Source organism: Canis lupus, chromosome 2 (assembly GCF_003254725.2).
Source record: "Canis lupus dingo isolate Sandy chromosome 2, ASM325472v2, whole genome shotgun sequence".
NCBI lineage: Eukaryota > Metazoa > Chordata > Mammalia > Carnivora > Canidae > Canis > Canis lupus.
The window spans coordinates 78,044,762-78,068,528 of record NC_064244.1 but is presented as its reverse complement, the minus strand read 5'-3'; the positions used below and the strand labels follow the sequence as shown (position 1 = coordinate 78,068,528).

The following is a 23,767-nucleotide window of genomic DNA, read 5'->3' as shown; positions in this document are numbered from 1 at the left end:
TCCCCTTCCAAGCCCTCCTTGGTGGCATTCTCCTTGCCTCCACCAACCCGCAGCTCGGCTCTGAAACAATTCCAAACAACTTCCTGGCTCTTGAGCCCCTGGCTATGGTGGGCACATACACAAACACTCCATCAAATGTCCTAACAACCCTGAAAAGTGACAGCTAGTACGTTTTTACCACAGTATCAGAAGCCCAGAGAAACGACGGGACCTTGCCAAAGCCAACAAGTCAGTAAGTGAGGGGGCCAAGGTGAGCCCAGAATCTGACTCTACAAGCCAGCCTGTGTTCTCACTTGCCCCACGCAGTCCTCACAGCTTGGCTATCTGTGCGACATTCCACCAGTTCCCTCCCTGGGCACTCTGCTTTGGTGTTTCCTTGTACATCTATGTCCCCTCCTCCATTTGAATAGCTAACTCTGGGCAAGCACTGCTCTGTTCTCCCTCTTGCCTAAAGTGATGACGTGATCACTAACTCACCACCAGGCACCCACTCTGAGCTTGAAATCAATCACCTTACCTAAACCCAGACAAGGGCCCTAGGACACAGGGGTACCAGCAGTACCCCAACTCCACAAAGGGGAAACAGAGGAGATGAATGTGCAGAGAACGGAGCTTTCTGCACAAAGTCACAGTGGGGAATGGAAAAAATAGGCTTCGAACCCCGGCAGTCTGGATGCTGACCCAGCCCTCCATGTTCCGATCCTTGTAAATGCCACTCCCTCCCCAGCTTCCACAAGCAGCCACTGGAGCTATGTGGAGACGTCACTGTAAGCTTTCCTGATCACAAATTCCTGACCCTAAAACATGGATGATGCTCTCACACCAAAGGCACCCGACGGTCTAACCTCATCCTGTGGGAGAAGAAAGAAAACTCGACCCCAGTAGCCACGAGGATCAAAGTTACCAGGCCTGCAGGGACCACTGGCAGACACTGGACTATGGGAAAGCAGGTGGGGATGGTTTAAGGACACGCCGCTTCCTTCTGCACCTGAAGAACAGATACGGATGGCTCAGATGGACATACCCTACTTGACTTTCCGGAATTAGAGGAGTCGGAAGCTCTCCACCACTGTAGTACCTGCCCAACTCTGCTCCAGCTCACGGTGGGATCCACCTGGCTGTGTGCACAGATGTGCCACCCAGGCACTGCTATGACCACACTCACACCAGGAAGAAGCGACCAGCTAGGGAAGCGGTCAGTGGATGGGCAGCAGTGCCTCTCCATGAAACATCCAGGTCAGCCTCTGACCCAGACATCTAGGACACAGCAGACTCCCTCCCCGACCAAGCAACTTGAGCATGAGTTACTAGTATCTGGCACCTGAGAAAGCCAGTGCCACCCAGAGTCACTGGCTCTCTTCTGCCGGGCAAATCATGCTGCCTTTCTGGGGCTGTGTTTCCCCCTAGAGTAGAGCGGTGCACTCTGCCTCAGAGCTGCCAAGAGACAGGTCTCCACAAGGCCAAGGGCTCTGTCAAAGGCCCCACGAACACCGGTAATTAGCACTGCTTAGGCCTGCAGCGGTCTGGAGAGTGCGAGCATCTGTGCTGTTGATGATGTGGGTGTTCCTTCTGACGGTCCCAACAGCTTAGCAGCTGATGTCATGTGCTGACGAGACCTGCCTGTGCATCTTTTTCACAATGAGGGCTGCGGTCTGGAAGCCAGCCTCCTATCTCCCCAGGAAATGGGAGGGAAGAGGAAAACAATATTGCTGAAGACAGAAGACCAGAAAGGACAAGTGATGGATTGTCCTTGCCGCCCAAGCTGCCCTGCAGCTGCCTCAGGCGGACCGTGCCCGGCCTCTCTGTAGCCGGCCAGTTCCCCGCCCAATACAGGTGTCAGACTTGTTGGAAAACAGGGTAAAGCAGACAAGTGTTTAAGAGCTAAAGTATGTTAAATCTCCTAATTCGCTTTTAAAATCTGGGCTGAAAATGAACGAGTACTATTCTCTATCCTAAGTGCTTCTTTAAAATTACACTTTTCATTATCAGCCTCACAGCTCTATGTGGGACTCACAGATGAAAATACAAGCTCTTCTTCTGCTCTTCTCCTGGCTATTAGCTGACTTTCTCAGATTATCTTCAACATTCCCTGCCCCTTGACTTGCTAGAGCACTATTAACTGGAGAGGAAACAGGGATAGCAAGTCCGGTCTTCCGTTTATGAGAAGGGTCCTTGGTTCTGCCACAGCCCCTAGTTGTGAAACCTTGTTACACCCAGTGTGCCCTTGACAGTGACGGCGTGGGGCTCTGACCCACGGCCTCTCCCATCCATGAATACCGAGTCCCGCAAGAATTAGAGGCTACGGGGTAGTAGAAGCTAAGGAGGTCTTTTGGCAGGTCTGGCCTTGGCCAGTTCCAGCTCCCCTTTGGGATGAGAGTCAGTCCAAGGATACAGCCCTCGGATGCCCACAAGGGGAGCTGGGATTGATCTGGAAAGGAAGTCACCCATATTACCTTATTCTGTGTGACTCTAAAAAGCTGCAGATGAACATGCATGCTTTAGTAAAGGCTACCTTAGGTCAGCCATTGGGTCTGCAGCTAACTCAGGCAAACGTGAGAAAGCAGAGACCTTGCTGGGCAGAGGGGCACAGGGTGGGCAGGCAGGTGGGCCGGCCGCTGCCCATGGGGGGTGAGATACTGACGTGTTCAGGACGTAAAGCACAGTGTGAATGATGTACGGGATCAGGTGGATGTTGCTCTCCCGGCCGCCTCCGCCGGTGTCTGCGCTGAACGACTGTTCCATGGCGAAGCGCAGGAAGAGCAGCTTGATGTCGTGGATGTTGAGCTGGTACGTGGGCTCCCGCTGGCCCGTACATTCCTGGAGGTAAGTGTTGTGCCTAGGGGACAGCGGAACAAATGTGGTGAGCAAAGCAAGCTCCCTTGGGGAAAGCCCAAGTTGGAAGGCAGAGCCTCCCTGGGCGCCACATGGCCTGATGGCTGCAAAGGTCACATGAGCAGAGGGGTGAAGGGGAGAGCCAAGGACAGGAGCTGGAGCCCACAGCAAGATGGGAGCAGAGGACATTTCCATTTCTGCCGTGATAGAATGTGATGCTCTCAAAGCTTTGAGAACTCGCCAGTTTGGGGAGGAGGGCACTTCCTGATGGACAAATGTCACATAACATATCATGGCCAAGCCTGGAAGTACATTGTGGAAAAAGAAATGTGGAAGGCATGCATTCTGACAAGGTTATCTATCCCTAAGAATCTTTTCTTCAACCCCCAAATGAAAGATAATTTTCTACATCAATATATGCACTCTGCTTCACTCTGTGACCTCAGGTAATTTACTCGACCTCTCTATGCCTCAATCTCTTCATCCAGAGAATGTGTATAGTAACAGCACACGGTAAGCACTTCAATACACTGACCATCGTTATTACTGCCAGGTATCTTTCCATCCCTGAACCTTCTGAGAAGACTCAGGATTGGGCACCACTCCTTCCTCAAAGCATCGGCAAGAACGGGGACTTCCTCTAAGTTTTAGGAACTCTACTCTGGATTTGAGAATGAGGGAGGCTTCAAAGCAGCCTGATATCTCCCCATGCCACTGAGCTGTCTGCATTATTCAAACCTTAGAAGCACACACCGCAGAAGAGATATCTGAAAATTTTGGCTTTGACAACAAAGTCAGGGTCCTGTGTCTTAGGCACCAAGATGAAGAAGGGAGAAGAGGTAGCAGACAACCAGAAGTTCTAAGTGGTGCACCAGACACTGGGGGTGCTGGCTTCTCGCAGCCAGGTTCCTCCCTCTGCCAAACGGCTTCCCTGCCAGCATGCAGAGACCAGGGTTCCCAAAGACAGTGACAGGCCTTTAGGCTGAGCTAATTGCTGCTGATCTTCCCCCATCTCCTGGGACCACCCCCCTTTTCTGCCAAGCACACGCTCAACACTCACCTTGCCAAGCAGGTGGCAAAAGCTGATTCAGGGACATGGGGCCCCCAGACCGGAAGGAGTCCATTGCACTTAGTGTTGGCATTCTGAAGGGCAGCACTTTCCCACTCTTCTCGGCCACGAGCCAGCCTGGATTGGGAGGAAAGCAGGGAAAAGTGACCACTGGAATTGATTTGGCAACCAAGCACCTGGGCAAGTGGGGATGGAGAAGTGTTTGCTAACACTAAGGAAAAAAGTTAGGCCGTGCACCTGACTCCATAGAGAACAAGCTCTTTGCATTACAATATGGTAAATGCCAGCTTCACTGCTTCAGGGAAGCAAGGTTGCTTTCTCCACCCTGAGGCCAAAAGCCAAGTGGATTTTCTTAGTCATATAGCATGAATGGCTTACAGACCACGGTTTAAGGCATGACACCCTACTTCCCTGAGATGAAAACCTCACAGTTGGCATCCTATCCCCTCCTAGCACAGGGCCCTGGGCAAGCTGCCCATTCCTCTGAAGTGACACAGGCCTGGATGGAAACACCAGAGGAAGAAGCCTCCCGAGGGGCCCTCTGGCACAGGTGCCAGGGCCTACCTGACGGCAGCCAGGTGGCAGTCGTAGTGCACGATGTTGAAGTGGGACACGGTGCTGTAGCCCTGCTGTTTCCGGGGCTTATTCTCCATCTCTTCCAAGGCTACCCGCTTGGTGAAAGTATAAATGCCCAGGACTTTTGTAGGCTGCAAAGACACCAGTAAAAGGAGAGGTGAGACGAACTCCAAGGCAGGGTTTGGGAGGAGGCAAAGCAGAAGAGCAGGAACCCCAGGGCCTCCCCTGGGAAGAAATGCACCCAGAGAGGGGGTGATGGGTCAGAACCTCAGTTGCTGGGTTAAGCACCTAGCTGGGCACAACCCCAGTGAGAGGAGGAATGTGGGGGGACAACCACAATAAAGCAGGTGCTATGCCGATGGGAAGGCGGACATGGAAGCCTCCTCTGTCACTCTTTTCTCTTTGCTGTTTTATTTACTTTAAAAGGAAGAATAAAGGGATCCCTGGGTGGCTCAGCGGTTTGGCGCCTGCCTTTGGCCCAGGGCATGATCCTGGAGACCCGGGATCGAGTCCCACATCAGGCTCCCTGCGTGGAGCCTACTTCTCCCTCTGCCTGTGTCTCTGCCTTTCTCTCTCTCTCTGCGTCTCTCATGAATAAATAAATAAAATCCTTTAAAATAAATAAATAAATAAAAATAAAAGGAAGAATAAAGTATCTTCCTGGTAAGTCACTTGCTCGACAAAAGTTATCAGGCAGTTCCCAGGAGCCTGTGCCATAGCAGGATTTATGAGGCTTGCAGCCCTTCAGTAGCATGAATGCCAAGCAGGACATTCACGGTGGAGGAAGAGGACATCTTTCAGGCCTTTAGGAGAACAAATGGGTCACTTGCTCTGCTCCTCTCAGTCATAAATCTAATTTGGTATAAGACCTGATCTTCTGAAGCAGCAGGGTATATTTTCAAAAGCCCTAAGTCTAGAGTCAGAGAAGTGTGGGCTAGAATTCTGGCTCTGCCATGTGACCCTTATTTTCACATCCATAATTTGGGGTTTTGTAGGGTTACAGACAAAATTACAGAAAGCTCTGGGCATTGGGACTAGTATACAGAAGGCATACAATAAGTGGTGCCAAGGATGGTGATGAAGATTAATGTTCAGAGCAGTCTGCCTTCCTCCCTTTAGAGAGGACAGCCAGCCCTGAGACATGCCCTGACATCAGCCCATAAAAGAATGGGAAGGCCTGCAGGAGAGGACGCCACCGGAGCAAGCGGCCAGGCTGTGCATCAGGTTCGGGCTGAGCACATACCTGGAACTTGTACCCTTCCCTGCAGATGCAGCACGTGAGGCCTGGCTCCTCAATCAGCTCCTCCATCTGCTTCAGGAGCGCGGTCTTGGTTACCACCTGGCCCTTCTCGTTTGTCTGCAGGGGAAACCCAAAGGGCATGTCAGAAGGGGATATCTACCCACCCCCCCCAGCCTAGCCTGCGATGCTCAGAAACAGGGCTGCCCTTCCACAGACACTAGAGGGAGGATGCATGGAAAGGAAACCTCTGTAGGTAGCTTCTGATGAGGGTTAAGACCCAGATTCTTACGCTCTTCTCTTCCGAAGGAAGCGCTGAGGCAGAGGAAACTATCTGGCTGCAAGTCTGGCAAGCTACCACAGGATATAAGAAAAGCCCCCTTTCTTTGTGCCAGCACTCCCAAGTCTCAGCTGCCAAGGGCTGTTGCATGAGGATTCACTTGACAGTTCCCATGGGAGTTCTGAAACTGCTGACATCCAGCTTACTACTCTGGAGAAAGCCCTACTCATAGGGCCACTGCTTCCTCCAATGTGGGGCAACAAAAGCAGACTGTCATGTCCAACATATGTGGGTTCAAACTCTTGTCAACCTCTTATTAATAATATGCTTTGGCCTATTTCCTTTGCTTCTTGCCTCTATTACTTTAACCAGAAAATGGGTATAGTAGTATCACCCTCACAGGATCACATGAGGGCTTAAATGACATCTTACAAGCAAGGTGCCCAAGCATAGTGCCTGGCAAATAGTAAATCCTCCATAAGCAAGGGTTATCCCCATTTTTACTGTTTTTGTGAACTTGTTAAGTCACTTAACCTCTTGAGTCCCACATATGTAAAGGGACCATAGTCACACCTCTAAGGGTTGTCAGGAAGATCACAGAAGGTAAAGCACCTGGCACAGTGCCTGCCACACCTAGTTCCCTCCTTCTCGTCAGCCTTCACCTTCATCATCCTCAAACCAGCTCTGTCCTGAAAGAAGCACGGCTAGCTCCTCAACAGCGTAGACAAGAATGTGAGGGATTCCCAAAGAGTGGCCTTACCGTCATGCCCAGGGTGCCCAGAGCCTTCTGCCGCATTGCCATGGCCATGCGCTTCTTCTCAGCGCGGGTCTCCCTGCGGGCAGCATCGATCTTCTTGTTTACATCAGGGTGCTCCCGCAATGCCTCTAGTAGGTTCTCTGCCAGGGTCCCAATGCCCTCGTCACTGGACACCTGTTCCAGTTTATGTAGGTTTGTGATGGAGTCTGTTCCAATCAGCACCTATCAAGTAGAGACCAGAGAGATACATGCTTCCATTTAGGTAAACAAGCATTCTGTCCAGGAGCTTATAGGTTTATAACTCTCAACAGACTGTACTCAATCTCATGTCAACTGTTTAGATTCAAACAGATCCCTCTGAATGTGTGTTTCCAAAGTTTCAACAAATAGAGGAGGGTTTGGGTCTGTCACTGACCTCTGACTAGTCATTCTGCTCTCTGGCTCCAGTGCCCAGTCTATAAGGTGGGGATGGTGTCAGGGTTACAATGAAGATTAAAAATTAGTCACAAATGATTAGCTGTTAAGCACCCTATAGGATGAAGGAGAAAGGGGCTTGGGAAAGATTCCCTAGAGCAGCAGCACCTGATGAGGCCTGGGTGGTGGGGTCAGTGACCACACAGAGCAGAGCACACCTTGACATTCATAGGGACTGTGCTAAGTTCTTCCTCCAGGAGCCCTGTGTCCACCAAAAGCAGGAACAGGATTTTCTAGGCCTAGAGATATCAGAGATACAACTACAGTGGGAGTGGGGATAAGTGAGGATCTTGTTTAAAAATAGGTATTACGAAGAAATCCCTATGCTTAAGGCTGGCAGTTACCACACGACAGTGCCACGCCATCAACATGGATGGGAGAACAAATATGGAAGGCAGGGCCAGTCCAACAAAGCTCTCCGGGTGAGTGGAGAAGGAGCACTGTACTATTAAAATCCCCCATCCCCTGCATATGTGTATTGTATAATGCTAATTACTACCGCAGAGGTTTGACAATAAACAGAAAACAACAGAGCCAACTTTCAAGGTGAAAGCTCAACACTCAACTAAGACCACTCACTGGCTTATAAACCTGCCCTCAGGGCAGGTATGCTTCAAACCTGCACCTCAGCAAAACTACAGGGCATCTGATGTTTCCTGTTCCTAGATGCTGAGCCCACTGGGCGACTGCCTACAGAATGCTGCACAAGCACCCTGACCTCCTCACACTGGGTGGTAGCTCCATGCCGGTGCGTGCATGCATACACATCTGCGTAAAGCAGTGCTCTGGTGCCAGGGGGACAAAGTCCCAACCCTCCTGAAGCCTATATTCTACCTGGGCATGTCCAGTGTGACAGAATGAGCCCTCTTGCACCCTGCTTCAAACCTCCTAGGTTCTCCACCTCCTTCAAGGGCACCGCCACTCACCTGTCGTCCAACCCAGAAACTGAACAGAGTTCTCGACTCATCTAGCCTCTTGGCAACCCCCATGTGTAACCAATCTCCAAATCCCATTCATTCTGCCTCCCACACCGCTGCTGAAGCCATCTGCTATCCACCTCACACTCTAGCTCAGCTGGCTTCATCTCTTACCTAGATTATGATAAAAGGCATCCAACCATCTCTCCTGTCATCTATCCTCCTTCCAGTTCATGGCCCGGGTCACAGCCCTCAGGATAAAATGTATACCTCTCCTCTTCAGAGAACATGCCCTGGAACCATGCTGCATCGGGGCCAGCTCTCACCACACCTCGCCCCCATCATGCAACTGCTCTCAAGCCCCAGAGCACTTCCAGCATCTTTTGGCTCTTGAGCCTTAACAGGTGCCATTCTTTCCTCCTCCCTTTGGCCCCTGTCATATTGCACTTAATCATCTTCACACTTCAGTTATCATCATGTATGAGGCACAGGCTGTGATCACCCTGGTCACCAACGTCACCTCAGCCTAGCACAGTACAGACACACAACAAGCGCTCAACAAAAATGTGTTGCTAGGAAGTGAATGGTCCCAAGTGTGAATGCCAAGTTCCTAACTAGATAAAGTCTCAGTCTAGAGAAAAAAAGTAATTCGACTTAGTAACTACAAAGAAGTCTGGAAAACAGCTGACCCGGGCTTGGCCACATCACAGCCCTACTCCTGGATTCACCCACATAGAAAACAGATGTTACAAGAACATAGAAATGAATATATGTGAAGACTCCCATGTAAGAAAAATTACTTCCACAAAGGTGTGCTAATTATGACTATCCCCACTGACCTGAACAAAAGTCTAGACAACAGAGAATGGAAGAGACACAGGGAAGAATCCTATAGCCAAGCTACCCTACCCTATTCTTGGAATGAGCCATCAGAACAGATTACAAGAGTGTTATACTATATGTCGGCAAATTGAATTTAAACTAAAAATCACGAAATGAGAATGTGGGATTCCATTCGATGCAGAACACGATATACAGAAAAAAATCCAGCCCCAAGACCTCTTCAAAGCTCATTAAAAAAAATCCATTTAGAAAACGGGCAAAAGACACGTGCAGGCAGGTCACTGAAAAAGACACGCAAAGCACATGGAAAGCTGTATAGCACCATTTACCATTAGGGAAATACAAATTAAAATCCCAGTGAAACATCACCACCATTCACTTTATCAAAGTGGCAACGTGCCACCAAATGCTGATGAGGATACAGAGAAAGTAGCTCACTTGTGCACTGCTGGTTAGAATTAAAAATGGAGCAATCACTCACTCTAGAAAAAAGCTTGGTAGTTTCTAATAAAACTAACTCAGCAATTACTGTACAACCCAGCGACTGCATGCCTAGGCATTTATCCTAGAGAAATGATTTCTAAACATACACAAAACAACACATGAACGTTTATGGCAGTTTTATCTGTAACATCCAAAAACTGGAAACAATCCAGAAGTTCTTTAATGGGTGAATGGTTAGGCCACCTGTGGAACCCACACCATGGAACTCTACTGAGCAATAAAAAGAAAAGACCATCAATGTACATAACCTAGATGAATCTCCCAGAAAATTATGCTGAGTGAAAAAAGCCAACCCTGAAAGGCTACATGCTGTCTGATGCCATATAGAACATTCTTGAAGTGACGAGATTATAGCCATGGAGAGCCTATCAGTGGTTGCCAGGGGTCAGTGGCAAGGCAGATGTGGGTATAAAAGTCAACAGGGGGATATCTGTGATGATAAAACTCTCGTGAATCCTGACTATATCGATGTCAATAATCCCATGATATTACATATGGTTTTCTATGACATTACCATTGAGAAATGGGTACAGAGGATTTCTTAACTGCCTGTAAACCTGTAATTATCTCAAAATGAAAAGTTTAATTTAGAAAAATCTAGCCTGGCCACCTGTCTGGGCCACTCAGGATCTGTGAGGGGTACCAGATATACCAGTTCAGTGGGGACAGATCAGGGATGAGGAGCAAAATGGAATGGTGGGTCTCTCTGAGAACAAAGTTTCCAGCTGCCTGAAGCAGAGCAGGAAATGGTGGTGATGCTACCATAAATGTCCCAAATGACTCCAATGGCTATACCCAGAAATCAAAACTGTTTTATATTACACTCTGGCCAGCCATACCTTCAGTTGACCCATGAGATGATAAAGCCCCACTTAAGAATGAGTTGAATGAGGAAATCACAAGCATAGCTTACTCCTCTCCACACAGCTGAACCAGATGACCTCTGAGAGTCCCCTCTACTCTAGGGGTCTTACATGCCAGGGGAAGTCACATCCTGAGGCTAATTAAGGTGGTTATCTTCATTCAGCCACGGCAGATGAGATGAGAGTGTATGGTTCCTTCATCATACATGTCCTACTTCCAGAATAAAGTCCACAGGCATGCTGGCTACTCACTCACCTGGGTGGCAGGGTGCTGGACAGCCAACCCTCGAAGAAGCCTCAAGATGAATGGCAGGGCTGGGCGAGATAAGAACTTTTTCCAGATGTCAGCATCCAGACTGCAAAGGAAAAGAAGGCTGATTAGCAGGCTGGAGGAGCAACGTCTATCTAGAACCTGGTGTTAATTCTATTCTGGCTTACTGAAATAGAACTCTTCAAGACGGCCATGAAGATTCACATAAAGGATCACCTCGCTCAGCTATGTAGCCAGATAGAAGTGAGTATTCTAAATAGAAACCAACAAGCTGCCACCCGTTCCTCAGCCCCAAAGGGCTCTGCGGTAGCTAAGGGGTCACCTTGACAGTTCCTGGAAGGGGAGGGAGACCCTCAGGAGGGCCAGAGGGGACTATGTGAAGCTTTAGGTTACAATGATAAAGGGGAAAAGGAACCAGAAGAGGGAAAGAAAACAGCCATTCTAATAGAGTTCTCACTTCTTGGCACTGGGAATGTGTTTTTTCATATAGTCCAGTGCACTCTGGGTGATTCCCTTCTGGAGAATCAGATCCTTTAGCTGATGCCCATTGCTGCTGTTCTTGATGCCAGCTGCAATCTTACAGAAGCAGTCCAGGAAGACTTTATCATCTCCACTGTGGTCTTCATCATACCTGAAGCACAGAGCAGAGACTCAGAGTGTGAAGGAAATGACAAACATACATCTTGTTATTCTCTTGGTTAATGATCTTCAACAAGGAGCCTGCTGATCTGGTTCCTGCCACCCCCTCTTACCTGCTACGTCCCTCAAAACTCCCAACATTCTCTTGTGTTTTCCTGCTTTTGCACACGATTCCATCTTGTCATGCCCATCTCATCTCACCAGCCCCTCCATCATCTCTGCCTAGCCAACATAACACAGTAATATACTGACTCCCCAGTTACAATGGAACCCCTTAAACGCCGGAAAGGCACACAAATATCTAATAGAAATTCAGGTGATTCTTCCCTAAGTCTTACAGAACTAGCTCAGGGTATCAGTGAGGACCCTCACATAGCCATCTGAAATCCAAGCACTTACTTGTCAAAACTACAATATGGCTTGAACCGCTCCACCAAGATCTGCATTTTCTCCAGTTCGCCAAAGGATAGGTATGGGATGATACGAAGCAGGCCCTGGAGCACACTAGGGTTGGAGCGAACAAAGGTGCTATTAATCTGGTCCAAGAGCATCACAAGCTGATCTTTGTCGCCCGTCAAGAGAAGGTTGCCCTGCAGTAGAAAAGAGGACAGAAGGCTCAGTTACAGGGTTAGGACTCTGGTCAGATGATAGCTGAACCCCAGACGTTACCCCCACACTGAACCCCGATCAGAAGCAGCCCTCGAAGAATGGTTTTGGCACTTCCTGGGAAATAATGAATAGTATGAGTTCCACTTGATACCAGTTTTTAAGATCTTGTGTGGCTCTGTTTATAGTCTCAGACAAATTGTTAACATAATCTCTCCGCCCCAAGGGAATCCAGGCTGCCCGGTAATGACTGGATCATCCCTCTAACCAAAACATTAGTACCAAGACGGACAGGGGAAGGTAAGGGTGTGATCGGCGGAGAGAAACTGAACCGGGAGCTAAAGACCTGGGTTCTCCACCTGATTCTGCTGCAGCCAACTATGGAACACTAAACAGCTCCCTTCACTTCTCTGGGCTTAGAGTTCCCTTAACTGGGCAGTGAGGGGCTGGGCTAAGGCCCCTATCAGTTGGAACATGTCAGCATTCCATGATTCCATGAGCAGCTTCTGATTCAAAGAACATACTTAGCAGCTTGGTTTCCTCCAAATCCAGATTCCATGCTTCAGTGTTGTCATGTCACCATTAGCTGAGCTTTGTCATTTCTGACCTGAGCTCATTCAATCAATCTTGGTGGACACAGGTAGACACACAAATAAGCCCACTGCTGCCAGTGAGATACAGTATGTGCTCCCAGTGTTTGCAGGTAGACAGACAGGCCCCACATACCTTGTCCTCACTCAGGGGCTCAGCGTTGGATTCATCCAGAATGATCTCCATGATGCTAAGTACCTGCTCAGCCACAGTTGCACCACCACTGTCCTTGCTTTCCTGCTCAGCTACCAGGGCCTGTAAAGGAGACCCAGTTACACCGGGAATAAGACCACAACTGCTCACTGCTGATGGGATCTGCTCCTTCCTGGTCTTACCCCCAATACGTGTATGTGTGTGCGCGCGCATGTCAGAGAGAGACACGTGTAGACTTCTGCAGACAATGAAATCGTGATGCTCCAGATCTCTATCTTGGTTGCCCCAAGGACGTTGGCACTACTTCTCCAACGCTGTACATCTGGACTGTTTTAACAGACTAACTTCCTCTGACCTCTGATCTGAATTCGGGAAAAGGACCAGGAAACTCTTGCATGTCCCAGCAGCAGCATAGGGGTGAGCCAGCAAGAAAAGAGACAATTTAAATGGTCCATACCTTGGGGCCAGTCAGCTAGACAGAGATAAAGGGTCTGAAAAGTCCACAAACCCATTTCATCTGAGACCAGAGCTGAGATGCCCCTGCCCCCACCCAGGACTCCTGAGGCTCACTCTATTGTCTGCAGCCCATACTCCTTACCAGGTTTAGGGTCCCCAGCATGACATTCAAGGTGTTCATTTCCAGCTTAACCAGCTGCTGTCGGTTGACTTTCACCTTTACGCAGTAACTAAACAATTTCAGGAGTACCTGCCAAGAAAAGCTGGTCAAAACCCAAGAGGCCATCTGAGAGTGTAAGACAGGACAAGCAAGAAAGAAATGTCTGAGGGGGGTCACATACAATCAGTAGGTACTCTTCTTGAAAAGTGGGGAACGGTACGGAGAAGTGTTTTCTGGAAAGGACATATAAGGTGGAGGAGGATCTCAAGCTAGGTTGGCATTTTATTTATTTTATTTTTTATTTTTTTTTAATTTATTTATGATAGTCACAGAGAGAGAGAGAGAGAGAGAGAGAGAGAGAGGCAGAGACACAGGCAGAGGGAGAAGCAGGCTCCATGCACTGGGAGCCCAACGCGGGACTCGATCCTGGGTCTCCAGGATCACGCCCTGGGCCAAAGGCAGGCACCAAACCGCTGCGCCACCCAGGGATCCCTAGGTTGGCATTTTAAATGGCAATATTCTCTGGCAATAGCCCACGTGGCCTCGGCAGAGCGTATCATCTCTAAGACTATGGCTATGATAACCAATTCCTTGGAACAGGTGATGCTTTGTTGTTTCAGGGAAATCCCAGTATTAACTCAGACTCTAATAGTAAACAGAAAGATTCCAAAGCTCATGGCCTGTGGGAGCACAGAATCACGTAGGTCACATACCTATACATTTACTTTTTTAAGTAACATTTTTCCTCTATCAAGAGGATATTAAAAATATATTTCTTAGATTTTAATTATTTTTTTAATGCTTTTTTAAAAACTACTTTAATTCTTTACATAGGTCATTTGAAATACGATTACAGTAATAGATGTTCTCCTATCCTCTGGAGTGAAAAATAATAGTGTAATGTTTATGGTGCCTTTGGGATCCTCTAGTCCTTAGAAAATAGTTGGATCATCACCCAAACAAGATCCTACCAAAAAAAATGAAAAAGCTACCTACAAATTCAATTTAAAAAAGCAACAGTGATAATAATGGACTCAAGTACAGTTTCACAGGGAAAGTCAGGCAGGCACTGGCTTTGCCCAGGGGAGGAAGGCCAAGAAGCAGGGGAGGGGGAGCTGATGGAACAGCAGGCTGAGGGAGGCTGCCAGCCCTTGGCTGGCTTGCCCTGGCCTGTGGCACCATGCCACCCTCTAGGGCTTCATAGCACAGTGGCCACAGGCTTCTCTTTACAAGGGCCATTCTCAAGGCAGAGGGTTGGTCCCACATGCTGTCCCCAACTCACGGTTAGAAGGTGGCGTCCCTGCTTGAAATCTTTGATCCCAGCCAGTCTGTTGAGCATGCACTCCAGGCCCCCACACTGGGCCATCACACCAGCCATCTTATATACTTCCTCTTCATCTTCTTCTTCATCTGAGGGAGGAGGGAAGCCAAGCAGAAATGGCAGGGAAGGGAAGGATGGAAATAAAACAAATAATCCTCTTCTGACTGACAGCTAGTTCCCTCTTTCTTATCTCCAAGAAAAGCATTGACACTTGGATGTTAAACTATGAGACTGAAGCCAATTATGATTATTTACTCAAATATATGAAAATATATACAACCACCGTCACCAAAAAAAGCCAAAAACAAACCCCAACCCAACATGCAGCAGTGTCTGTAAGGGCCTACCTGTGGTGGAGTCCAGGGACTCAATAAACTCCTCAGTGGCATCACCCAATAGCCCACGCATGCGGTAAACAATCCTCATGGGTTCTCCCTGAACAGAGGCAGGTAGACAAAGGGGCTTGTAAACAGGTTCAGAAAATGCAAAGGACTTAATACCTGGCCTCGTTCTTCTACTTCTCTACATGATCTTAACCACAACATCTAGAATTCAAGCATGTTGCAACTCACGTAGTGGAAAGGAAGCCAATTTTATGTAGCATCTACTATGGGCCAGGAATTGTGCGAAGCATTTTATAAACACAATCTCATTTAATTTCATTAAAATTGTATGTAACAAAAATAATTACTATTATTTATTGAGTGTTTTACTCTGTGCTAAGTTCCATGCTAATCAAGCACATCTTACACTAGGTTAAGCAGCTTTTTTAGAGTTATCCAGTGATAAGCACAGTCTAATTCCAAGCCTGTGCCTCCTTCAGGAGCACAAATTCTCTCTAACCAAAGGGACCACAACCCAAAGAATCAGGACAAGCAAGATCAATTAGATTAAAGAGCTTTAGAAGATGTGGTATACGGGCAGCCCCAGTGGCTTAGCGGTTTAGCGCCGCCTGCAGCCCAGGGTGTGATCCTGGAGACCTAGGATCAAGTCCCATGTCAGGCTCCCTGCATGGAGCCTGCTTCTCCCTCTGCCTGTGTTTCTGCCTCTCTCTCTCTCTCTCTCTCTCTGTGTGTGTCTCGTGAATAAATAAATAAAAATCTTAAAAAAAAAAAGAATAAAATCTTAAAAAAAAAAAAAGATGTGGTCTATGTATACAATGGAATATTACTCAGCCATTAGAAACAACAAATACCCACCAATTGCTTTGACGTGGATGGAACTGGAGGGTATTATGCTGAGCGAAATAACTCAACTGGAAAAGGACAAACATTATATGGTCTCATTCATTTGAGGAATATAAAAATTAGTGAAAGGGAATAAAGGGAAAGGAGAGAAAATGAGTGAAAATATCAGTGAGGGTGACAAAACATGAGAGACACCTAACTCTGGGAAATGAACAAGGGGTAGTGGAAAGGGAGGTGGGCGGGGGGTTGGGGTGACTGGGTGATGGGCACTGAGGAGGGCACTTGGCAGGATGAGCACTGGGTGTTATGCTAAATGTTGGCAAATTGAACTCAATAAAAAATTTTAAAAAAAAGATTAAAGAGCTGTGATTCAAGACTCAGGAATCAAAAGTAAGAGCATAAGCTAATCCTGAGATCTTCACATAACCACACAACAAGGAAAGGGTTCTTTCCAAGTTACTCAAGTTAAAACCTCTAACCTGATGGAAGGATTAGAAATAAGTCTTTTGCAAACTAGAAGAGTAGAGCACTTTACTAGACTGGAGGATCAGGACAGGTCACTATATACTGTATACTAAGTTAGGCACTCTACTGTGTACATTACTCTCATTTTGGAGGTAAGAGAAACAGGGGTCTAAAGTCACCCTGTGTGAAATGAAGTTGAAGTGCAGGTACCACATTAATTCACGCTGCCTGCCTCTACGTCCGTGCTCAGTTTCAGGAGAGGAAAGCCTCATGGGAGAGAACCTGTCAGGCCACTTGCAGATAGGGAAGCCCAATGGCAACTTAAGAGAATGAACGGCCAGAGAACAGGGCAGAAACAGAGACACAGAAACAGACCAGGCTCTAGTCAGTAGCTAAGGAGAAAGGCTGTTTATCAGGAAACAGAGGGGTAGAACAAAAATGCAAGTTGATGAAGGCCCTCATAAAAAGGTACCACAAACTCTGGACTTTGCCAGAAGTCGTCCTCAGTGGACTGAGCAATAAAATGAAGGGCAGTGATCCTCAACTTCTACCTTGCCTCATGGTTCAAGGAGGAAGATGCCCATGTATGCTCTTTGGGTTCCATACCACCATTTACAAGGCAGGCATAGAAGCTTGGTGTTTATTTTTTGTGTACACCAGGGATCAAATCTGTATGTTTCTGTTTTGGTGCGTTAAGTGTCAATGACAAGATGCACTGGACCGGGCAATCTTCTGTGCGTCTCTCTGCTAACCAGCAGCAATACCTGCTGACCAGGATTCCCAGCATAGTGGGAGAACAGAAAAGAGAGAAGCAAAAACATGTGACAGACCAAAGGCCAAACATACCAGCAGATACCACCAATTCAGTGTCTTAAACTCTCCAGAAATATTTGGGACTCAATATGGAAAAGTTCACCGTGCTTTAATGGCACACTAGCTTGCCCTACTTCCATTACTTTGACTAAAAACTCCCCCTGATGAAGGGATGGGAAGAGGAGGGGAAACAGAACACCTAAGACCCTGACAGAGAGGCCAAACGGTATTAAGGGGGCCAAAGGACCAAAGCACCATGCTTCCTTCACTTCCCTTTCCTATCCTCAAGAACTGCCTGTCTGCGTCTCATTTCCCTGCTAGTAAGACAGAAGCCATGCTCGCTCCCTGAAGGCTCCACGTGAGCAGGCCCCTGAAAGCAGAGTGCTCATCTTAGTGGAGAGGTGCTCATGTAGAAAGGATCCAGGACAGCAAGCACTTCCTGTCACATGCCTCCTCCGACACTGTTGGCCTGAGGGGACCAAGCCAGACACGCTTGTCCTCCCCTGAAGCTCTTCTACCACTGGTCAGATGCCTCAAAAGGAGGACAAGATGACTGGCTTTCTCAACAACCAGAGCCAGGAAAGGCACGGCTGTGGAAGCACGGTGACAAGCTGGGCAGGGATGATTAAGAACGGTGCCTCCTGGTACAAGTCTGCATAAGTCAGAAAAGTAAAACCCCACCTCCAAGAAAACAAGCACATACCTCATTCGTGGTACACCAGACTTTCTTGTAAACCTCAGCCACAGGAAGGTCCAAACTAATGATCTTATTGTTCACTAGAAGCTGAACAGCAGAGGAGACGAGGCTGTTATTCCAAGTAATTATAATGCAAGTACATTTCAAGATGAAAGGGTACTTAATGACAGCAGTTCCTAACTCATCACTTTTGTGTTCTGAACTCATCAACTCTCCCTCTCTAAACTGCACACATGTGTGCACAACACACAGAATCTGGGACATAATTTCAGAGGGTACAAATACCCTTAACCCAGACCACTAACTCCAAGTTAAAATCTACTGCCGAAGATCTTCTCCTACCCGGAGTCCCTCTTAGGTTCTGCCAGAAAAACCATTTTCTCTATTTCCCTGAACAGGCTTTCCACCCCATAGGTGACAAAGCCAGATCCTGGAGTTGTCTGCCACAAGGTACTAGACACAGGGCCAGAAATCTGCACAGGGGCCACTGTGCCAGTATTTAGAGAGCTTAATTAACTTGGAACCCCTGGGAAATCTGTCAGAGCAACAAAAATAATAAAATCCTACTCTGTGACAAGCAAAACTCACTCACCATTTGCTTACAGCATGGCAGGCACTGGGTACCCTTTACAGGTAATTAACCTTAACACCAGGTAAGATACATAGGTGGGAACCACTGGCCCCATTTACAGAGGAAGAAGTTAAAGCAAGCTACCTGCCCAAGGTTAACCAGCTACTAAGTAGGGAGGTACCTGGATGTGACCCCAGCCCAAGTTCTTAGCCATGAGAGCAACAATCCTACACTTATTACCTCCATCCCGCTGTCATCCTCCAGGAGAGCCACCAAGTCACAGTCCTGGCAAATCTTGTTCTTTATATCCCTCATAAGTGGCCCAATGCCTGGCTCATTGCTACTATATGGGTTCCCGGGCATCCTGCCCTGTAAGAAGTCTTCTTGTTGGGGGTCCTTCTCCAGGGTTACAAAGAATTCAGTGACCTCATTCTCCTCCTAAAGGACAGAGAGAAGAACGCATTGGCAGGGATGGCATAAAGATATTACAGAAGGATGGCAGAGGTCTTTTGGATTCAGACTATGCTACTTCATTCCATAGAAACAAACACATGGAGGAAACATCTAGCCCCTTACACGTTTTAAGATATAAACAATAGAAACTCAAAGGTGATTCTACATACACTTCAAATAGCCTTCAATATCAAGCATCTCCTCTGAAACTCAAGGGTGGAGTAGGAGAGAAAGCCCACCATGACCAGCACATGGGCCCTGTTATCAAAGCTGTTACTGAACCAAGGAGAGAGGGCTTTCATCCTCCTGCTCGCCTCAAGCAATGCTAGCCCATCCGCAGTGGGACGACTCTGCCACTGATGACCCCCACACCAAAAGGAGGGTCTTTCTATTATGTAACACTCAGGCACACGAAACCCCAAAGAACTCTCATCATTAACTGATAACGCCGATATTTTTCAGCAGGAGAGGGTCTTTGGGTCATACAATGCTCTCGGATAGCTAGGTGAGAGAAACAAACACATGTACATGTGTGCGTGCACCAAACAGAGGTGGGGAAAGCAGAAAGAGAGGGAGCATTTCTTCACTCTAGCTCAATATTGTTTCTTTCACAGCATACTGAATGGGTAAAGCAGCAGGATCTTAGCAAGGTGGGGGTTAGACCCCATTCTTAAGATTGGTCCAAACCTTCAATCTAGGACATAAGACCAAGGAAGGTCATCAGATTTCCCATCAAGGAGCAAGAAAATTAAGACCACCCATAACTAACAGGCTTCTTGGCAGAATGGCGCACACGGACCCCTGGGAGGCACAGGAAGAAGCATGGCTTACGGGATAAATGATGCTGCAGAGCCTCTCAAAGATGAAGACCGGTGTCCGGTAGTCATCCAGGTTGTAGCGCTTGGCTGTCTCGATGCACACAGCCATGAAGGCCTTGGTTTCCGATTCTGTGCCTGCCAGAAATCAAAGTGGCCACGTCAGTTGGGAGAGAGCTTCACATACACAAACCCTGATGAGACTTTACATGAAGCACAATCACCAGCAGGTTCTTTCTTTCCAGTAAAATTTTAAATGCCCTGCATGGCAGTATCAATATTTCAATTGGAAACTTGAAGCTGACCGATTTCCATGCTCAGACCACACTCGGGCATTTGAAAGCCAGAGTGCCCAAGTCAACATAGTACATCTTGCTTCCTCTCAGAATGATCACTTCAAGGAGAGGAACTATGCTTTATTCAACTAGCATCCTTTTGGCCAAAACAGGTACTCAAAAACGTCAAATAACAATCCTAACTGTATTCCAGGCAAATCAAAGGGAAATTATAGCTTCAAGCTTCAACCTTAAGTGATAAAGGCGGACTACCCTCTACAAACCAGAGAGACAACTTCAAGTCACAGAAGGAATATGCTTCAAAAGGATCCAACTGTGGGAGGCTTGGGCAGCTCAGTTAGTTAAGCATCTGACCGTCTGACTCTTGGTTTCGGCTCAGGTCATGACCTCAAGGTCCTGGGATCAAGCCCCGTGACAGGCTCTGCACTCAGCACAAAGTCAGCTAGAAATTGTCTCCCTCTCCCTCCATTCCTCCCCCTGCTCATGCGCTCTCAAATGAATAAAATAAAATCTTTTTTAAAAAGGGAAGTAGGGGCAGCCCGGGTGGCTCAGCGGTTCAGCGCCACCTTCAGCCCGGGGTGTGATCCTGGGGACCCGCGATTCAGTCCCACATCGAGCTCCCCGCATGGTGCCTGCTTCTCCTTCTGCCTAGGTCTCTGCCTCTGTGAGTGTGTGTGTCTCATGGATAAATTAATAAAATCTTTAAAAAACGGGGGGGGGGGGGGCAGGGGTCCAACTGACATGGCAAGGTCACAAACTGGCTCAGCATGGCATGATGAAAATACATCAGGAATGTCTTCATGTTTGAAATTATGACAGACTACACTTCCTGATCTACTCCCACTCCTCACCACTTAAGTAACATTTATCAGTGAACTGTCACACTAGCAAAGACGAATCAAAACCCAAAACTAGGAGATATTCAGAACCTACAGAGGAAGTTGGTGTCTGAGCTTTGGTTTCCAGAACCTGCCAGGATTTGAGAGCTAGACACAAAGCCCCAGGTCTGCCAAGGTGAAGAATCTAGTGGGAACCCCTCCCCACACACAAAAGTCTGGTGCCCCAAAAGAGCTACACCATGGTACAAGGGTCAACTAGAAGTAACTCTTCCTCTTCCCCAGGCAAGTCACAAAAATGAAATGGTGTTCCCTTATAATCTGGCATTGAGTAGAGGAGAAAAAGATCTCCCTGGAAAGAACTCATAACAGGCTGCCCCTCCCCCAGGGGTCTGTGGCTCAAACTTCATACTACCTAAGGAGGTCTACAAAACCTGAAGCTCAGAACTTCATGAACGACTACCCTAGTCTTCGGCAGTACCTGGAGATGCTTTGCAGAAGCAGTTACAAATCCTCACTGGAGAAACCCATACTTGGCTTGGGCCCTAAAGAATTTTCACAGAGGGTGCCTGGGTGGCTCAGCTGACCATCCAACTCTTGGTTTTGGCTCATGATCTCAGAGTCTTGAGCTCGAGCCCCATGTAAGGCGCTGGCACTTGGCAGGGAGTCTGCCTCACCATCCCTGTCCCCCTCCCTGCACTCTATCTCTAAAAAAAATAGTTTTTTAAATCTTAAAAAAAAATTTTTTTTCCACAGAAAAAACCCTGAAACATGAGCTCACAGTCAAAAATCACAAAATACAAAAGATTTAAGGCATCAGAATCAAGAGCTGGAATAACAAACAGCAGAACTGGATAAATATTTCAAGCATTAGAATTATCAGACACAGAAATGTTTGCTATGTTTGCAAATTACAAGAGGAATGGAAAATGTGAGTGAAAAACAAGTGACCTATAGAGAACCACAAAGACTCAACAGGTAGACTACAGAGCTAACACAGTGAAAAAAAAACTAGTGAACTACATGAAAGAACTGAAAAAATCCTCCAAAGTCAGCATAAAGAGATGGTGAGATGGGCCCAGAACAGAGCAGTAAAGAGAAATGGATGAGAGGGTGGGTTCCACAAGGTTGATGGAGAGACTGGGGCAAAGACAACTGAGGAGATGATGGTGGAGAATTTTCCAGAAAGCAAAGACACCAATCTGAGGACACACACTTCCTTCTATTCTATGACCTTAATATAAAACGTCTAAATGGACTAAGCCCAGTTCTGGAATTTTACAGCTCCAAGCACCAGAGCTTCTCGCCCTCTTTCCTCAAAGTAGAGAGAAGCCTGCCATCGTCTTCTAGCAGGCATCCCCCCTGCTCTGGGCTGCTGGGCAGTGCTACCTGTGGTCATGTCCTCTAGCATCTCAAGCAGCATGTCCTGGGTCTCGTCGATCAGCTTGGTCCTCTGCACCACCAGCTTTCGCAAGCACAGGTATCCATTCAGCACAGTACCCACCAAACGACTTTTAAAATGTCTTTTGATGGACTCCACCTCAACAAAGGAGGAAAGAAGGCCTGTGGGGACAGAAAAAAGCTGCTGCCAGGGCTCTGAATGGGAATGACCGTAAGGAAATTCATGACTTCCAGAGATTATGATCAACTCCAAAGCAACTTCCAAGCAGAGCAGGCGCTCAAAAATGTCAGCCCACCAAAGAGGAACACACAGAGTTTAAATAGGCACTGAGTCAACACAAGAGAGAACAGAGTCAATCTCTGTGCCCTAAGAACAAAGGTCAGCCCCCAAACTATACCCAGGGTGCCTAAAGGAAAGACCCGGAGGCTCAGTCTACCTGTGAGACTTTTGAGGGCATAACCCTGCTGCAGGTCAGTGCTCAGGGTGGCCTCCTCCAGGGCCAGCAAGCGGGCAATCTCCTATACAGAACAACAAGCAGAGTTAGTGACAGCACTGCTGACGATGTTGGCCCCCTCCAGTTGCAGTCCAGGAGCCCGCAACAGGAACTAGACACTCTGCAGTCACCGTTTTATCCCAATGACCCCTTGAGCTGAACCTCTACAGAACTCCTAAAAAGCTGGGGGCAGTTTACAATGATGGTAAGGATGGCTCAAAGACCAGTAACAGCCGAAATGCCCCCAGCAGGTTGCTGCCTCCTTATGATACACAAAGCTATAAAGATAAATTTTTCAACAAACATTTCTTCTCCGCCAAGAAGGATGGCATGAAGGATGAAAGCAGAAACAGAAAAGGGCTCTCCTGAGCAGAGGGGCGGCTACCTTGGTGATGAGGTTGCCGACGTAGGGCAGGACTCCCCGAGCTGCAAGGTAGACTTTCCAGTGGGCCGAAGTGATGAGCTTCTGGTAGAGAGCCAAGTACTCAGCAGCACACTCGCCAGCTATGCTCAGCTCGTCCAGGTAGCTGCCCCAAGGGACACAGAGCACTGTGAGAACTCCGCTCCAGTGGCTCCAACAGGCACTCTCCGCTCCTCCCACCTCGTCCTCTGCTGTCCTGCGCTCCCCCCCTTCTTTCTGGGCACCTCAGGAAACCCCGAACTTCCCACCGGGGAACTCCCCACATGTGGGGATAACACGCGCACACAACGGGGACACGATGCAGTGAACTATACTCATTTGGACCAACTGGCACCGAGATTTAAGAGTGCCTATCCGGGGAGCGAGACTGCAGTTCGGAGTGGCTTGTGGAGAAGGCAAGTGTACCACGGAGTTTAGTGGCTGATGGTGTGGGCTTTGGAACTCCACCGCCTGGATTCCAATCCTGCCTTCAGCTGACAAGTCCCTCAACCACATCAAGCCTAGGCTGCTATGAGGATGAAATGAGATGGGGCAGGCTGCACATTTATATGCTTCTACAACCTTAACAACCGTGAGCTACCAGTGCTGATGTTCTATTACCACCAGCAGCAGGACCACTCAGCTTTCTAGTCCTTTCCTGTTTTGTGCTCTTCTATGCAGCACAATATGGGTATGGAGCCCAGGTGTGCCTTCTATCATCCTGACCTATTGATTCCCCCAGGAAAATAGGGAAAGCTGACCCCAGGTGAAGCCTGAACACCCTTCCACC

General features: G+C 47.9%; 1 protein-coding gene across 5 annotated transcripts in view; it reads right to left on the bottom strand.

Moving 5' to 3' along the window:
* The window catches only part of UBR4 (ubiquitin protein ligase E3 component n-recognin 4), a 132,809-nt gene that overhangs the window by 7,061 nt on the left and 101,981 nt on the right, over positions 1 to 23,767 (bottom strand). For all 5 annotated transcript variants that reach the window (XM_035714056.2, XM_025446817.3, XM_025446816.3 and 2 more), the window contains 18 exons: positions 22,963 to 23,104; positions 22,521 to 22,602; positions 22,072 to 22,245; positions 19,567 to 19,688; positions 18,523 to 18,720; positions 17,718 to 17,798; positions 14,897 to 14,984; positions 14,511 to 14,638; positions 13,211 to 13,318; positions 12,595 to 12,714; positions 11,662 to 11,852; positions 11,081 to 11,254; positions 10,609 to 10,708; positions 6,755 to 6,973; positions 5,721 to 5,834; positions 4,466 to 4,608; positions 3,893 to 4,018; positions 2,642 to 2,836 (listed from right to left, as the gene is read on the bottom strand). In XM_035714056.2, coding sequence (XP_035569949.1) covers positions 2,642 to 2,836; positions 3,893 to 4,018; positions 4,466 to 4,608; positions 5,721 to 5,834; positions 6,755 to 6,973; positions 10,609 to 10,708; positions 11,081 to 11,254; positions 11,662 to 11,852; positions 12,595 to 12,714; positions 13,211 to 13,318; positions 14,511 to 14,638; positions 14,897 to 14,984; positions 17,718 to 17,798; positions 18,523 to 18,720; positions 19,567 to 19,688; positions 22,072 to 22,245; positions 22,521 to 22,602; positions 22,963 to 23,104 — 2,505 coding nt within the window. The remainder of the gene's footprint in view (positions 1 to 2,641; positions 2,837 to 3,892; positions 4,019 to 4,465; positions 4,609 to 5,720; positions 5,835 to 6,754; positions 6,974 to 10,608; positions 10,709 to 11,080; positions 11,255 to 11,661; positions 11,853 to 12,594; positions 12,715 to 13,210; positions 13,319 to 14,510; positions 14,639 to 14,896; positions 14,985 to 17,717; positions 17,799 to 18,522; positions 18,721 to 19,566; positions 19,689 to 22,071; positions 22,246 to 22,520; positions 22,603 to 22,962; positions 23,105 to 23,767) is intronic.